This window comes from Akebia trifoliata, chromosome 5 (assembly GCF_017979445.1).
Source record: "Akebia trifoliata isolate Shusen 1 chromosome 5, ASM1797944v1, whole genome shotgun sequence".
NCBI classification, from domain to species: domain Eukaryota; kingdom Viridiplantae; phylum Streptophyta; class Magnoliopsida; order Ranunculales; family Lardizabalaceae; genus Akebia; species Akebia trifoliata.
Window position 1 is genome coordinate 31,150,406 of NC_141379.1, and position 17,405 is coordinate 31,167,810.

A 17,405-nucleotide genomic window follows, 5' to 3' on the forward strand; every position below is an offset into this window, starting at 1 on the left:
TGACATGGCGTTAGTGTAGTGTAAACAAAATCATTAAAATTGACATCAATTCTCACATTACTGGCGTGAAGGTGCCCACAACCACAAATACTTTTTTCTTGTATCTTGATGAAAAGCATCTCGACTCAGTAGTCTGTACACACATCCACATCAGCAATGTGTGAATCAATGTTAATTTTAATGTCACTCTAGCATTTTTCAAATAATAAACCTTAGAAGGGAAACTCCTCTCCTTCAAACCCTAAAAAGGTTCTCCTCTACTCATAATAAATAGGTTGGTAAGAGATCTTAGCATTATATTTTTGTAATTATTATTTCCCATCTCCACTTGGGTTAGAGATTTATTTGGATTTTAATTTTGTTTTTTTTTTTCTTTTCTCTTGTGGTAATAAGAGGGGTATCTCAAGAATTTTTGGATTGGAATTTAGATTCAATTAAGTTCTGAATTGGTCAATAATTATGTCTCTAGATCAATTTATGGTTAACCCATTAGGTTATTTAAACATGTTTTTTATCTTGGATCCTTGATCTTGTAGTTAGACACCCTAAACCAGATTAGACTGAAAAGGATAATCTAACATAGAGGAGAGAGATCTGTGTGGAAGAGAGATTTACAGGACATTTAAGATCACAGAGACAGATTCTTGAGGAACTGGGGAGATTCATAGTGACAATGTCGGGGTTTGTGAGTAATTATTTAAGGATTGTGAAAGTTCTAAAAATAAAATATATATTATTAATTATAAAACATTATAATTGTGTATATTTTGTATTTTAAACATAATTACAAAACCATATTAAACATATTTTAAATCAACTCGTCATTGGAAATTTGGAACTTGGTGGCCAATAGATTTGCTTCCTTGACAATTGACTTTGACCAAATCTAGCTTCTATTCTAAATAATTTGAAATGTCCCTCTATCTAGATACAAATATGGATTTGCTCCCTTGACCATTGACTTTGACCAAATATAACCACCTGGGCATGATGTCACTGCCCTTATAACAAACTCTCCTCCTTCAAAGCCTATGAAAGGGCACTCACCATTTATAAACACATAAGCACAGAGAGGCTCTTTGAAGGGAAAATTGTGAAATTTTGAAGAAGTGTCTGTACTTTTGGCAGATCAAATAGCAAACACAGCATATTTTGTCCGAGCGTGAGATACACTACAGGTTTTGGCGAAGCCCATCTAATAAACACAATCTCTCTTATTTCATTTTTCTTTCACTATGCTTTAGATTCTAATGTCTTAATATGATTGAAGCTTTTGAACCTTTTTAATGGAAATTTTTTTTTTTTAATTATTATTATTTTTAGGTGTTTCTCAAACCCCCTTTGGTTAGAGATTTTATATGGATTGGTTGATAGGAAAATGATGGAATGACACAAACGGAGACACAAGGGTGACAAAAAGGATGTGGTGGTGCACACATAACCGTAGATGCTTTTTACTCGTATCTTGCGAAAAAGCATCTATAGTAATGTGCACAGCACCACATCATTTTGACAATAATTTTTTTTTAATAAAATAAGATAGATTAGAAGATGCTTAGTAATAAATTCATGCTTTATTTATATAATAAGTATTTAATTCTAATTTTTTTTTTTATAATCAAAATCTACTAAATCCTGGTTGACTCGGACGAGATTTTCAAATTATCATATGAGACATCTTGTTTATCTCACGCAATGATGTGAGTGTTAAGACACATGGTATTTCAATATAGTTGTTGAACGAGACCAAGATGACTCGGGTGAGTCATCTCGGTCTCACAAGAGATTTAAAACCATGGTCACAAATGAACCTAATTATTTGATGTGGGATGAATGTATACTCAAGAAGATAAAGCCATGATAAGAGGATAATAAGTTAGAAATAGAAGTAATAAAATATTTATTAAAACCAATAGTTGATATTACTTTTAGTTCTCAACATGAAGACTCTAAGATTAATGTAGGTACTTTAGTATAACTTATATTAAATTTTATTCATTTTGAAAACAGTATTATTCTTATTATTTTAGGGTAAATTACCATTTCCAAGTTGAATATGACAAAATTCCAATTATGACACACTGTTCATTTTAATTCCAAAAACGTGAAAAACCATATCTCAAGTTTTACAAAGTGACAATCTTGCTAGTTTAAAGTAGCGAGATCATTGTGAACTTATGGGATCGTCACTTTTATAACCAATAAGATTGTTATTTTGAAAAAATATATCAGCAATCTTGCTACTTTAATCAACAAGATGGTCACTTTAAAAAACCTATGATCTAGCTCTTCATGTTTTGAGAATTAAAATGAACAATTAGCCAGAAAGGAAATTTCGTCAAAAGTTGATAACATTTTGGGAGATTTCTCTTATTTTTATTATAAGATCAAATTTTATTTTTATTTAGACTTCAGAATTCGTATAAAATATTCTAATGATGAGAAACTAAAGGTAGTATAGTTATTTTTTGTGCTTAATTACTAAATGAATGTCAAATTTCTTGGTAGGAGATGGCAAAGTTTTTAGATTGGCTACGATCTCGATGTAAGTATAAAGGAGAATATATACATCCAGATTTAAATGAGATTTTTCCAATTTTTCTTCACCATTTATTAAAATAAAAAATGGTATATTATTTTCATTCAAATTTTGTTATTATTCACTCAAATAAGTTTAGTAATACTCCACACTAATGTGATTTTATTTTCAAAAACAACAACTTGATTTGCTCTCATGGTTATGAGGTTGAACTCTTTGTTTATTTGTTTTAGGGCTGTTGGCTGTTAAGTTGCCATGGAATCCATAAAAGGGCAAGGAGGGATCCAACTGTTGCTGAGTGCAGAACAGGAGGCCCAACAGATTATTTCCAGTGCTAGAAACTGTAAATAAACTAATTCCCAATTTTTCTTACTTTTGATTCAAAAGATGTAGTCACTATTAGAAGTATTGGGTTGTTTGGAGACATGTAACCATTACCAAGGATAAATCTATTCTCAATTGTGACCACCATTTCCATGCTCTCAAGATTGCCATAACCTGTATTCAAATGTTTGTGATTGATATAAAATGAAAATTTTCTTTGATTTCCTAATCCATTAGTCCATTTTGATAAAATTAAAAAACATTTGGTTTTGAAATCTAAATATTTATTTATCGATCAACATGGAATTGGTTTGAACTTTGAACAAGTTGGGAGTGTTGGACTCAATTGAGTCATTCGGTTGGTTGGATTATATTGCACTATCTAGATAATCCAAAAAATCATTTTCTAAACAATTCATCAACCCCAAATTTTGAGATTCTTCATAGATGACGAAGATGACGTTGATGCTGATATTATTTTGCAGTGAAAACGTTAAGGTTGAAGCAAGCTCATCTTGAAGCAGAGAGGGAAGCATCACTTTATCGTGCTCATTTAGAAGCTGAATATAAGAACAAAGTTTCACAGGTATTTTATTTATTTATTTATTGAGTGTAATTTGTTTCCCAAGAGATTACTTTGGGCTAATTTAGGAATGTGGAGGGTCAATTGTGGTTACCTAAGTTCCATTGTATTTACGTAAGCATTGGAAGTAGGAAGTTGGTTTGGATCGTTTCTACTTTTTGTCCATTTTCAGCTATTGCATTTAGGGTTTCAAAAGAGATTAAATTGGGATAGTCATGAAATCAAATTTTAAAATCTTTAAAACACTTTGAGGTGAAAAAAAGAATTGAGGGAAAAGTGGACCACAAACACTACCGATAAGCTCTTCTAGAAGGGTAGGTCAAGTGTTTGAAACCCTATGAAGCTATGAATTCTCTGGGGCTACCCTCCAAGGTCAGTTGACCCTTGACTCAATCTATTGCACGTTAGACTTTTTGAGAGGGTGGCGTGTGTGACCGTGGGATTAGTCCCATCCGAAGGGTGGGGATACCCGTGATATAAAAATTAAAAAAAAAAAAAAAATAATAATAATACAATAAGCCATGTAAAGTATTAAACTTTATAGAAGTCTTATCTAGGTTTTTATGTTTGCCGAGGAGTATTTTCATGAGAAATTCGTTTGTTCAGTAAATTAATCCAATTTTTCATTTGCGGGGTAAATATTTTTATTGTCAAAATGAACAATAAATTGTATTCTCATATAAAATAATTAATCAGAGTTGGATAAGTTAACCTAAGATAATCAACCTTAACTTTCTCACCCTTTTGGATTTTGATAACCAGAAAATTGATGTATGAACAATCTTAAGTTTCTCATGAAATTGATTTTTCCAACAAGAAACAGAACATTTAATTTATTTATTTTTATTGATCATTGTAGACCAGTGGTTATTCTGGCTCGAATGTGAAACGACTTGAAGGGGAAACTGAAATCAAGATACAAAGGTTGAATGATGCAACATCAAAGATTTCATCTGATGTGGTTGGAATGCTTGTGAATTACGTCTCGACCGTTAAAAATTGATGGAGGAAGGTTAGTTTTTTCACATATAGTAATTATTATTTGGTATTTGAGACCAACACCTTTAGTTTTCTATGTTTCCTTCACAGATTTCTTTTGAGTTGGTTACCTAGAGAGGATCAATGAAGATTTGGGATGCACTCAGTTGGTGAAAGAGATTGTTCAAAGCAATTTTTCCAAAATTATCTATGTTCATTTATTTTAACCAAGCTCATGATGTAATAAACTTTGGATATTTTTTAAACATGAATTCATATTTCATGTTTATGGATTTAAAAAAATAATAATAATAATAATAAAGCCCAGTGTCGAAGCATCAGATACCATGGCATGGAAGTAACTCCACATGTTACTCCCAAAATAAACCTCGAACGACCTTCGACAAAAGAATATTCGTACCCCAAGACTTATGCAAGGTAAACTAAAAGTTACCCTCTCTAACATATGATATATAATAGCCATGTTGAATCATTTTACACTTTTAATTGAGTTTTTTTTTTTTTTTTTTTAAATTTTATAAAAGAGAGCTTCTGAGGATCTATTAGGTCTAGGTATTTTATTTGGATTGTGGGGTTTGAAGTTGATATGCCTTACTAACATGGTGAGGAAAATGGGCTAACTAAGCCTCATCTACCATCAAAAAAACCTTCAAGAGTCGTAAATCAACTTCTCAAGATTTGTTACAAATCTCGAGGTCTTTTTGACGGTAGATGAAATTTAATAAAGCCCTTTTCTCATTATGTTAGTCAGGAAAGTGTTAGTGTATTTTATAAGAGAAGATTCATGATGCTCCAACTATCTTACGAGTGATTAAAAAGTTGGATCTACAATAAAATTCAATTGTCTTTGTGTTAGTTGTTATGACCTCAATAACATTTGTATCAAAATATGACTTTGATTAAATTCTTAGTTGGTCAAGAAGTATGAATGTAGGTTTAATTATTATGTTACCTAAACATGATTTTAGGGTATGGGTGTGGCTGCATACCTAACTCATGAGATAGAGAACGATTTGAATCAAGACAGATCGGACCTCTAGACCCATTCAAGATGGTTAATATACATTTTTTATCACGACTATTTTTTATTGTCCAAAAAATATACAATTTTTCCCTCATGTATCAGATAACACAAAACATTGCTTCCAAAAATGTTTTTTGAGCTTGTGTCAATGAGTCCATCGTAACCAATTGATACAAATTGTATAGTTGGATGGCTATTGCAAAGACGATGTCTTTCACCTTTGAAGATACAATGGAATGGAGAATTTGAAGGATTGAGGATTGTTAAGTTCAGAACAATGGTGACCTTTAGGTAGTTTTGGAGCTGCTTCAGGTCTGTTCTCTTCATGCATCTTTCAATTCTACAAATTTAATATCTCAAATTGCAAATCTCGTTAGAATTATTTCCTACATCGATCAATTATTTCCAAATTTTCATGTAATTTGATATGCTATGATAACAGATGCAACCTCGGCCGTCGTTGTCCAATTTTAAAATGAGGTGCCACAGTGACTTGGAATAGTCGCGAAAAATTAGCCCATGGTAGAGTATCATGGTTACAGTTACTCTTATTTGGTTCATCAATGATGACCCATAATGATATTTGTAGCACAATAAGGCAAGTCTTGAAAAGGCTCAATATGGTTGACAAATTGAGCTAGACTATATGTATCCACAAGATAAGAATGGACGAGACCAGCCCCAAAGTGGTGCTTTATGTCGGACCACTAACTAGACTCCTAGAGCTATTGTGGGGCGTCGCATTAAGCTTAGTAGACTAGTCTAGCAAATCTAAATATTGCCAAAATGTAATATCATAAAAAGTTATTACGTATATCGAGAAATTGAGTCAATTATATTAATCTGATATCCTATTAAATTAAGAAAAATATTGAAAATAAAATATAAAATTGTTGATAAAAAAATAAGGATTTGATAAAATGAAAATTTGACAAATAGAATGTGCAATTCAGAAAACCTTACCATGATTATGATAAGATAATTGGAATATTTAATCAAAGTATATAAAACTCAAAATTAATAGGAAGCTCTGTTGGTCAAATAGACATTACTGTTGAGGTCAAAAATACTGAAAAACATAATTTAGACTATAAACATGCGATTTTAGTAGGATAAGTAACGAAAATATTAATTTTATCAAAAGAAATTAGAGTTTAAAAAGTATTTTAATCGAAAAAAATCAATGAGGAATTTCGAAAATTCAAAATATACAATTTGAATTTGGTCAAATGTAACGGACATCACAAAGAAAAGAACAAAATGTATTATTTAATTAATTTTTTATTTTATAAAATATTATAATTAATAATCTTTTATTTTATAAAATTAGGTTCAAGTATAATTATTATTTATAAAAGTAGGGCTGACAATGGATTGGTTCGGTATTGGATCGATACCAAACTGCTTCCGATCCAATATAGTTGAATGTGGGCTTGCTCATGTTGAAGATTCTGCACATGGGAAAAAATAGAGTTGAATGTGGGGAAAAAATAGTGAAGCTTTGCACATGATGGACTTATGAAACCTATTGGTGATTGATTTAATTATGCAATTCCATCCAAATCTTTCAAAAACAAAGCTTACCGTCCATGGATCATAAAATCCTAAGTTTTTGCTTGAAGGGTCATACTGATTGTCCAACACTTTCAGTGCTTCAATTATAAAAGTTATCTTTCACTTTAGCTCCAATTGTAAAAATAATCTTTTAATCATTCAAACATGCCAAACTCAAGCACAAAGGGTCTAGAGGTACAAGAAACACAAACCTTTAAACATTCCTGGTCCATTAATAATCAAAATGATCGTTTAAATCTGTCGAATATATGGAGCTCAAGCTTGGAAGGTTAAGGATCCTTAACTTCTAACTCGTGATTGGGATCATTAATTCATGATCTTTAGCTCAGTTGGTCTAGAGTTTTCAAACTTTTGAGCATGTTCAAGAGCTCAATAATATTAATTATTAGATTCGGTGGTACAAACATAAGATGTCAACTCCCCGAAACATAAAACCAACCCAAATGCAGTGTGGAACTGCTTCTTTTACACTATATCACTTAAACTAAACTTGTACATAATGCTTTAATGATTATGAAATTTGCTTATAACTTAATAAAATTAATACTAGTTTTGAAATTAATGAAAATTTTAAAACCTGGTAAGATTATCAACAAATATGAAACATGAAGCTCGAATACTTGGTTTATTGAAGTTCTTAAAATTCCATGTTTCATTTTGTCCTGTTTTGTCGAAGAAAATCTCATATCCTCCACCAGAATAAATATGTCCATAGAATTCAAAAAAATTCTAAGTGACATCTATGAAGACAAATTTGAGATTTGTTATTTTTATCCCCCCGTTGAACATATGTCACCTTAGAATAAGTCATATTTAACCCCACCAAGAATGACTAGACACATGGACAACCTGGACCTGTTATATAATTTGAAAGGGCCCTAAAAGACCATTAGCACTTGTTACATCATAAAATCTTAAGGGACAAATCAATTACAAATATCGAAAGAGATTAAAGAAAATCTCACAGATTACAAAAAGTATTGTGGTTGATCAATCCCAATCAATGAGAAAGTCTCAATGATTTTCTTTCTTTTTCTTTTTAACTAAAAGATAAAGATGGACAAATTTAGACTTTATGAGCATATACATCTAATTTTTTTTACTTGAGAGATCGTTAAGTTATTATCTGACTTGAGCATCAAAGTAGTTTTGGTAGATACTCACACCAATAAAAAAATTCCTTAAGAGAAGAAAATCAATATCTAAGAGATTGTGAGATGATTCTCGAAATATGTAAATTGCTAAAAATCTCACAAAAACCCATCATACTTAATTTTCATTAAAAAAAAAAAGTGAGAGTTCAAATTATTCCATTTAAGCTTGGAATCACAGTAGTTGCCTATGCTCCCATTTATTAAGGTTCCCCACACTCCACAATCTTCCCTTTTCCCAAGTGGCAAACAAAAGAGATATCCTTTACTTTGGGAATAAATCCTGTATCAAGAACCCTAAATAAGTCAGCTCTTAAAAAGACTAACAAAGTTTAGTTAAATTAGGCTTTCAACCCTGATCAAGAATAAAGATAAATCCTTTTATTCGCATTATTGGTGCCGAAGTTTTAAATCATGACGATTCAACTCGACTCATTTTGCATTATTCAACGAGTCAAATCAAAATTGTAGAGCGTAGATTTTCGAATTAAGATAAATGAGTTTTCTTGTTTTGAGATTAATTTCCTAGAGCATTTTCTCTCTAGTCTTTTTATGTTTTGAAAATACTAATTATAAGTTGAATCGACTAATGAGGCATCAAGTCAACTCAACCCACAAATTTTCGAGTTAAAATCATGTTTCACTTCATCAAACAATCTCGATGTTAACCCTAATATTCGTTTCATGAGGTCTTAGTCAATAATTATATAAGTTAAACACAGGATCAAACCTAGGCTTAGGCCACGTGGAAGATACACTTTTGTGGTGTCTCATAGGCTTAAAGTATCTCATGGTTTGACCTCTAAACAGCGTTTTCTCTTCTTTTAATTGCACCCCATTAATTAAAAATGATCAAAAGTGTGAACTTCCCCACCAGACTAATTACTTTTATATTTCTCTTTTGAAAGCTTTTCCTTTGGATTTGTTTGTTTGCTTGGAAATATAATTTATGAGCAAATCATTTGCTTGCATTTGATTGCAGAAGGAAAGATTGAATTCCAATGAAAAGCTAATTAGAATTGGGTGTCAAACATGAGAATGTGTCAACTTGGTGGAAACACATTTTGGTGTAGGGAAGAAAATGACTCCTCAATAATGGAGAAAATCATTTCTTCGTAAATGGCAAAACAAATCCTAGCTGCATTTCTAGGAAAATTGATTTTCCCAGGAACAAAAAAGTACCTTTAGTTTATTAAACTGGCACACCACTACAAGCATCTTTCCTCAAGGGTCTATGACTCTGGGAAAACGGTTAGAAAATATGTTTTTGGAAAAATGTGATTGGCAGGGGTATGATTGTGCATTTTGTAAGGAAATTTATTTTTCTTGGGAAAACGGTTTCTACATTTTGATAAAAAAAAAATTTCTACCCTCCAAATTAAAAATTAGCTCTTTTTGACAATTTGGATTTTGCTTTTTCTAAACATTCATTTCGACAAATGATTTTTGATAAAATTAACTTTTCCACAACAGTGTTTTCGAACATTCGTACAAACCTTTAATTTGAAAAAGCATGTTTGGGGGTGGTGTAGAAAGTGGACTTTCATGTCATCCGACCCAATAAAGAATCTCTCCGTCATCCTCAAATATATATGACCCATGAAATCAATGCATGGCTACAGACACACTCTCTCTCTCTCTCTCATGAACAGTTTGAGGGGAATGTTTTCTGGGTCGAGACCATTCAAGCAAGATTTGAATGATTTCGGACCAGGCTTCATTCCCCCCAACTCAAAGAGTTTCAGTTGGGACGCTTCGATATGGATGCTCAAACTCATGTCCAATTCTTCATTTTCTAAGTGAATTCCATGTCCATGAAGTATCCTGCTCCACCATTCAACAGAAATGGGATCCAGCAAAAACCAGATATGAGTCTCCTCTCTTCTTTTTTTCATCGTATTTCTTACAAAATTGGAAAACAAAAAGAGATGGGTTAGTGTGAAAACAAGACTAAAAAAGGTTAGTCTTGGTCGTTGTGGGGTTTTGTTTATTAATTATTAGATGTTGAGGTTTTTTTTTTTCCATATGGACTTTGCTTGCAGAGAGAGTTCCAAAGAATAAATTTTTCAAGTAAATGAGGGGTTCTTAGGATAATTCATGGTTTAAAGTTTTTATTTCATTTTAAAATGTTTTGATGGAATATATTGACATCGGCCAAGATCAGAATGAAACATTGAATGTTTCAAATTGGCACAATATGTTTCAACCAAACCAAATCGAATTTACTCTGTAAATAATACATTTCTTTGAGAAAAGATTTTAGAACTTGCTTAACATTATCATATCATCTCTTTATATTAATTCCAAGCTTCAGATCATCATCTCTTGAGAGAATCATGACAAATTTTGATCTAGTGAGCCTTTGTATCATTGTCAATGAGATGCATTGTATCATGGCCATGATTATTATAACAAAAGTCGATAAATTTACACTCTAACATATCACAAACCACTGCAACAAGTCTTTGCAAATGTGAGAAAGTGAACAAAAAGGAAAAGGAAATGAAGATCTGTCTTTTTCTAAATTGAATAACTTACCAACGGACTCTCACGACTGGACTGCAGTTTCTACATTCTTCTGTACAGTCATCTTGGGTGGAGCAGATGTGGCAGTCCCTCTCACTGGTTTAGGCTTATCTTTCGCTTTGCAAGGGGCATTATGTTTTTGGCCATTGTTGTAAGTAGTACCAAGGCTGTGACGATTCACTTGAGCATTAGTTCCTCTTCTGTTGTCTCCTTGAGATGAGTTGATTGCATCACTACAGCTCTTCCTCCGCCCAAGCTTTGGTGATTTTGCACGTGTTGTTGGAAGCTGGCATTGAAAGATAGAACAAAACATGATTGAAACATTGTTTTATATGTTATATAACACCATAATCCCTAAAAGCTGTTTTTCTATAAAATACCAAAAATTATGTAGACATTAAGATCACAATGTGCCAAACATTTTGTCGACGTATGGGTTAGAAGTTTCAGAATGGGCTGATTTTTTGTGACTATGATGAGGAGATCATCCTCACCAAATATCATCCCATTCCGAAACTTATAACTCCATCAAAAGTGGTTTACAAAAATCAGACGGTCCACAATTCTTCAACTTGTAAACTAGGGTTAGAAATTTCAGAATGAGCTGATTTTTGGTGATGATGATCTCTTCACCATAATGATCAACCTCACAAAAAATCAGCACATTCCGAAACTTCTAACCCCTATTTTGAAAAATGTTTGGCTCTTTTTAGGGTCTCTGAACACTTCCCATATATATATATATATATATATATATATATATATATATATATATATATATATATATATATATGATGGATTTTTTCAAAAGCTATTTTAGCATAATATTTCCAAAAGTAAATGGCTGTCGTGACATCATGTAACACTTCATTTTGTTATTTATGGCCCTAAGCTCAGGTTGCTTTTGTGGAGGTATGCAGGATTCGGGTTCGTTGCATAACGCCGGCGGTTCAAGGGGTGGAAGGCCCTTTGCCGTCCGTACAACTTCTGGGGGTATTTTTAGTATTAGAAAATACGTAGGAAGCCTTAGAATGCTATATATATTTATTTTCTGGAAACCCTAAAATTGTATTGTTTTTGTGACTTCATCAATAAGAAATCTTCATCGCCACCTGAGGATGTAGGCAATTTTGTTAAACCACGTAAAATCTTGTCTTGCGTGTGATTGGTGCTTTTTCATCTCTTTTGCATAGATTTCTTTGTGTGTTCATTGTCTAATCCGTAGGGTATTTGGGTGCTTCCACACAACATGTTTATTTTCTTTACTTTACTTTTTTTTAAATGCCATTACAAAAGTTCCTACAATGTTCAAGCATATATAATTTTCCAAAAGTTTTTATTCTTCCATTTCATTTATTTTTATGTGATAGATAACATATATCTTAACACTCAATATATATAAAATTCATAAAACATTTGGGATAAGGTGCAGAAATCGATGAATTGAGTTGAAAAGCAAATAACAGCAATTACAGATTTTTAACATTATAACTGGCTGTGAGTTTCCATTTATTCAGCTTGAATGTAACAACTGTTATAAAGGTCATTACCATTTTATAGTGGTAGCGGCAGTCCACCATTAAGTTGTCTTGACAGTATGTTTGAAAAATACTTAAAGAGTGTTTGCTTCAAGAATCATAAACAATACCTTTTTAAGTTCAACTTTTGGAGGTGGCCCTTCATGATAGAAGCTTGGCATTGGATTCGCTTTGAACATCAAGCTCCTTCTAAGTTGCTTAATAGCTGCCTCTTGCTCTTCCTGAAAAATGTGACATTGAATAAAACAGGATAGGGTGAGATGTTATATCACAGCCTTATACATGTGAGGAAGCTTTCATCAAGTAAGAATGAAAGTCAACCACTCATTATGTTAGTGAAAGTGAAAGAAGTAAATGTACCTTGGTCCTATTTTCACACTGGGTCCTCTCTGACTCCAAAGCCTGGTGCTTCTCCTCTAACTTTGAGTAAAACTGAAAGAGAGAAAAAAAAAAATTAATCATTACTTGTATTAATAAATGAAGAAGATACAGAACTAATTGTTCAATAAGTCTTACAAAATATACCTCCTTTCGCTTCTCTGCACGCTCAGTGCATCTGAACACAGGAGCTGATGCAACAATTGTCCTGGATTTTAGGGTCCGCACAGATGCTGCAGTTCTGTATATAGCTAAGGTTAATCACAATGTCAAAACTTCAAGTTACGAAAAGAAAAAGGAATCGGGTATAGATGGTTGGGGTTCCAACTGAGGATACGATGATGCAACAGAGCAAGTATCATCTTCACCAGGATGCTTCTTATTATCCGGTTGCAGTGGCTTCCTCGATAGCAAAGTTGATTTTATCTGCGAACCGTTAAAAGGAACAATATTATCAGCAGAACAACTCCTAATCCCAGACTTTAAACAGTTATGTTTCTAACATATTACATAATTGTTACTGGTTTTCATGGCTTGCATCTTGCCACTGATCACTCCTGTAGACTTTTAATCCCAAAGAGTTCTTCAAGAAGGATGTATATACAAATTCTGATGTAAGAACTTGTGGTGAAAGAGCTTGTAGGATTGAGTAACAAAACCATGAAATTCGTCTTTTAATAAAGTTTTACAAACTAGCTGGACAATGCATGCCACGCTCTCTACTGGACAAGAGAACACTACTTGCTATCCATTAATATTACAATGGCGACCAAATGGATGGTAAGTTGTTTACATTTTGACAATATTTATCATAATAACCTTGAATTGTGTTTACACGTGATATATGTTTAAATGGCATCTATGGATTCAACTTTTTTAACTGTAAACCATGAATATTTCAAACCTAAATGCTCCCTTGCGGCCCACCATCCTCATCATTACATGTGCCATAGGGAAACACAAACATGCAAAATATGATAAATTTATAAGCCAATATTGGTACCTGAGGCTTTCTTGTAGTATTGGTGTATTGCAAATTGCTTCCATTAGATGGTTTGTTTGGAGATGTTTCAGCCCCAATAGGACAAGCCTCACTTGAAGCACGCTTATCAGTTGCTATGGTGAATGGCTGTGGAACAGTATGGTTTGATTGCACATTTCCAACAGCAGCATATTTTGATGAAGGTTTCACGGTAGAGCTGAATCTCTCATGATTGTCAGGCTCTTCTGGTACCATTGTTTTCCCCTCACAAACGCCAGAATTACAATTTGTGCTCTTAACACAATGTAAATCTTGATCCTTGTGACAAATTTTGGCTTGACAAAGCTCAGGGTTCTCAAATGAAGTTTCAGCAGAGCATCCCTTCACTTCATAGTCCTTCAACTTTGTTTTCTCTTCCAAAATTTGGGATTCCAGCTCATCCTTGATCTGCTCATCGGTCTTTGTGAGATCGCAATGCTCTTTTACAGGATCATGGGCATCATCACCATTTGAGAAAACTATGACATGATCAAGCTCCTTGTCCATGCAACTATTTGTAATTTCTTTCCTGATGTCACTGCAAGAAATGAAATATGAGTATTATATTTTCTCACTAACATTGAAAGACTGCCTATCAAAAAAAAAACATAGCAAGACTATTTTTCTACCCTCCATTACACTTCTACTGCATTTTAGAGGACTGAAAGGTTTTGTTGTGTTCAATACAGTCGTTCTTCCAAATACCTACCCACCATTACACATCCTTTTCAGCAAGAAATGTTAACCAACCAACTACTCCAAAAGACCAATCTGTTGGAGAGGGGGAGAACTATGAATATAAGAGGGTCACATATTCTGATGGATTAAGAAGAAAATGCCATAACACATTCAGAGATCAAATAAAATTAGCCATAAATCATAGCAAAAAACAGGTATACCTTCTTGTCGGCGGAATTAGGAAAACAGAATTATTAAGCTCTCACCATAAATTACAAAACAGACAGATATATCAAGTAAAAGACTGAATTCTCGTAAGTAGATTCATAGATATTGCAGCATAAAAAAAGTGGCAGAGGATTTAAGCAGAATAAATTGTTCGTTTAAAAAAGCATTAAAGAATGGATTTTTTTTTTTAAATAAACACTCTTTTCTTCAAGTTAATTTGAAGAGAAGTGAACATAAATTTAAAACTAAAAAAGTACAACTCATCGCTCTTGAAAGAAAAATTCCTTCATTTCCAAGACTATTTACAGGGAAAAAGCATAGGTCTAACTCTCCTTTTTTTCCAAATGATTCATTGAAATAGGAGAGAAAAACGGAGAATGAAGCAAATCAAAAGCGATAAGCTGTAAATTACAGTGAAAATCGAACAAAAAAAAAGAAAAAACAGCAGTTTTCTTGTTGATTTACAGGTGAAAAATGCAAAACAAAACGAACTATAACGAAGAGAGAGGAACTAAAAATCACACTTGACCTACTCGATCCACATAAAAACAACAAAATCGCATCGAATGCAACCAAAACACCTACTGAATCACAGATCGATCAACAAAAACCACTAAAACAGCAGCAAAAGCACTCAATTTATCGTTCATGTACGGATCGAATCATGGTGGATGCATTAACGAAAACAACCAGATCAGGAGCCAAAAATTGATCCAAAAAAGAAAATTATAAAAGATTTTCTTACATTGTCTCAAAAATGAGAAGATCTCGAGCTCCTCCGAGCGATAAACAACGTGAAAACTTTCCCCTTCTGACGCTACTGGTTTTCCTTCCCGAGCGCTTCGCAAGCTCTAACGGTGTCACCGTATCTCCTATTTATACTCACGTTACAGCTGTCTGCTGTTAACGGCGTTAGAGGTTTACCGCCGCGTTATTTCGAATTTTGTGGTCGATCTTCTACCTATCTGAGTTGCATATAGCAACATAGGGAGTGGGGACAATTGCTATTAAAATGACTATAATACCCCCAATAGAAAGTGGAATTTGTCGGATTTAAAAATAAAAATTATTAGTGTCGTGGGAACTGGGAAACAACCATTAAATTGACAGAGTGAGCTAAGGATTTGTGGTGCATCTGCATCATACACCGTTGATTGATGGTCTTGATTCAACTAATCCTCCTTTAGAAATCTGAAATCCATGTAATCCACTCTGAAAGATCAACTTAAACTTTTGTCCAGATACGCGGCAAGCATGCAAAGCAGAAGTCATATAATACAAAGGATAAGGTCTAATGGAAACTTCTTGGGACCAGTAATGCTTCTAACTAAAGAACTAATGCAAGGTCACTCTTACTAATATAAAAGGTGCTGATGATGTGTCCATTTTGGATGATTAGATTGACATGCCGATAAATTGTCAATTTTATAGTTCGAACCCCTACTTGGCCCTTTAGATTTATCTTGATTTGCTTAATATGTGTGATTTGTGGGATATTACATGTCTATTCAAGTTCAGTACGATAAGGGGAGAGCTCTTCGGCTAGATCAGATCCGGAAACAGCCTACGCTTAGTGTGATCCTGTCTGATAACGAACGGAACGCTAGCTATATGCTTAAGACATCTATCTTGGCTTGGTTTGCAGTTAGCGGTACTGTATCCCCTGGTTAGAGAGAACTGGTTGAAGCGGTAACCGTTCTTCACACTAGAAAGAAGGCAGCAGCAGCACCGAACCCCCTTAGTGTCAACCCGCGAAGTCAATTAGTGGGGGAGGATGAAATATGGTATTTTAAGAAGTTTATCATTATGTGTTGCCCCTATAGTCAAGTCTATGAGTCTAGACCTCTTTATTGTACAAAATACAAATAATAATAATAATAATTTAAAAAAAATACATTGATAATTTTGGATGATTAGGTCACGGTGATGCATTCGTTCTATGCCAAGACTAAGATATTAACTCTAATGATTTATCATCTCATATTTATTATAAAAAAAAATAAGATTGTATGGTTATCTAAGAAAATGATTAGAATAAAAAAATTAGAGGGAATTTATTAGATATTCATATTCTTTTATTTCGAAAGATTTTTCTCGAGCTACTACTAATTATTTTCTCAAGAGTCGTCTTCAACTCCCTTATTTCACTATCACTCTCCATCTTGTTTTGATGTAATGATTTGAGTTGCCATCAACTTAATTTAGGGCAAAAAACAGGGACACTACAACCAATCTTTCAAGATGTATGTTCATTTGTAGTAAAACATAAATAACTAAATAACTTTTTAAGGTATTTTGGGAATTTCACATTGAAATCCAAAGAAAAAAAATAAATCAGGTGGATATAGTTTGTTTTGCCAGCCTCGACGCTTGAATTTTGAGCCTTTGAAAAGCTTTAAAAAAAAAAAAAAAAATTGAAAGAAACAAAATGCTATCCATCCAATACTTGGACTCAATAATTGAGTCACTTATACGAGTATCATTATTCCAACATTTTAAATGGATCCAGATTTATAAACCATTTCCACTCCTCTTTGATATGTCCTCTGCAAAGGAAATTAAAATTCATAAAAAAAAATAAATAAATAAAGAAATATCTACCATACATAGGTTAATTGTACATATTTATACACATACATGAGCCTTTTTAATATATATATTATGGTGAATCGAACATGAGACCAGATAGGGCTTTCCTAGCTGAGTGAGATTCCCCATCAAATAGACAATTAAGATAAGAGAAAAAACACATAATTACTAAAGATCAATAGTAAGATTAGTATAGTTTTTTCTACTTGGAAACTCTTAGCATCTCAATTGTCTACTTGCCTGAGACATTGT

General features: G+C 33.0%; 2 protein-coding genes across 6 annotated transcripts; one reads left to right on the plus strand and one right to left on the minus strand.

Moving 5' to 3' along the window:
* Positions 1–1,032: 1,032 nt before the first annotated feature.
* Positions 1,033–4,730, plus strand: LOC147402173 (V-type proton ATPase subunit G 1-like). Of its 2 annotated transcripts, XM_086443733.1 has the most exons (6): positions 1,077–1,178; positions 2,509–2,545; positions 2,773–2,882; positions 3,349–3,449; positions 4,306–4,458; positions 4,536–4,730. In XM_086443733.1, exons 3-5 carry the CDS (start codon positions 2,795–2,797, stop codon positions 4,447–4,449), a joined length of 333 nt encoding a protein of 110 aa, XP_086299859.1. In that variant the 5' UTR covers positions 1,077–1,178; positions 2,509–2,545; positions 2,773–2,794; the 3' UTR covers positions 4,450–4,458; positions 4,536–4,730. The 2 variants fall into 2 exon arrangements, with proteins under 2 accessions (XP_086299858.1, XP_086299859.1); XM_086443732.1 differs by lacking the exon at positions 2,509–2,545 and having other exon boundaries at positions 1,033–1,178.
* A 5,826-nt stretch (positions 4,731–10,556) lies between these two features.
* On the minus strand, positions 10,557–15,513 carry LOC147402174 (protein WVD2-like 3). 4 transcript variants are annotated; one of them, XM_086443721.1, is made up of 8 exons: positions 15,310–15,513; positions 14,368–14,429; positions 13,641–14,196; positions 12,966–13,063; positions 12,785–12,878; positions 12,620–12,691; positions 12,370–12,480; positions 10,557–11,007 (listed from the first exon to the last, which is right to left on the minus strand). In XM_086443721.1, the coding sequence occupies exons 2-8, from the start codon at positions 14,379–14,381 to the stop codon at positions 10,744–10,746; spliced, it is 1,209 nt and encodes a 402-aa protein (XP_086299847.1). In that variant the 5' UTR covers positions 14,382–14,429; positions 15,310–15,513; the 3' UTR covers positions 10,557–10,743. The 4 variants fall into 4 exon arrangements, with proteins under 4 accessions (XP_086299847.1, XP_086299848.1, XP_086299849.1 ...); XM_086443722.1 differs by having other exon boundaries at positions 12,975–13,063; positions 15,310–15,512; XM_086443723.1 differs by lacking the exon at positions 14,368–14,429 and having other exon boundaries at positions 15,310–15,512.
* Positions 15,514–17,405: the final 1,892 nt, after the last annotated feature.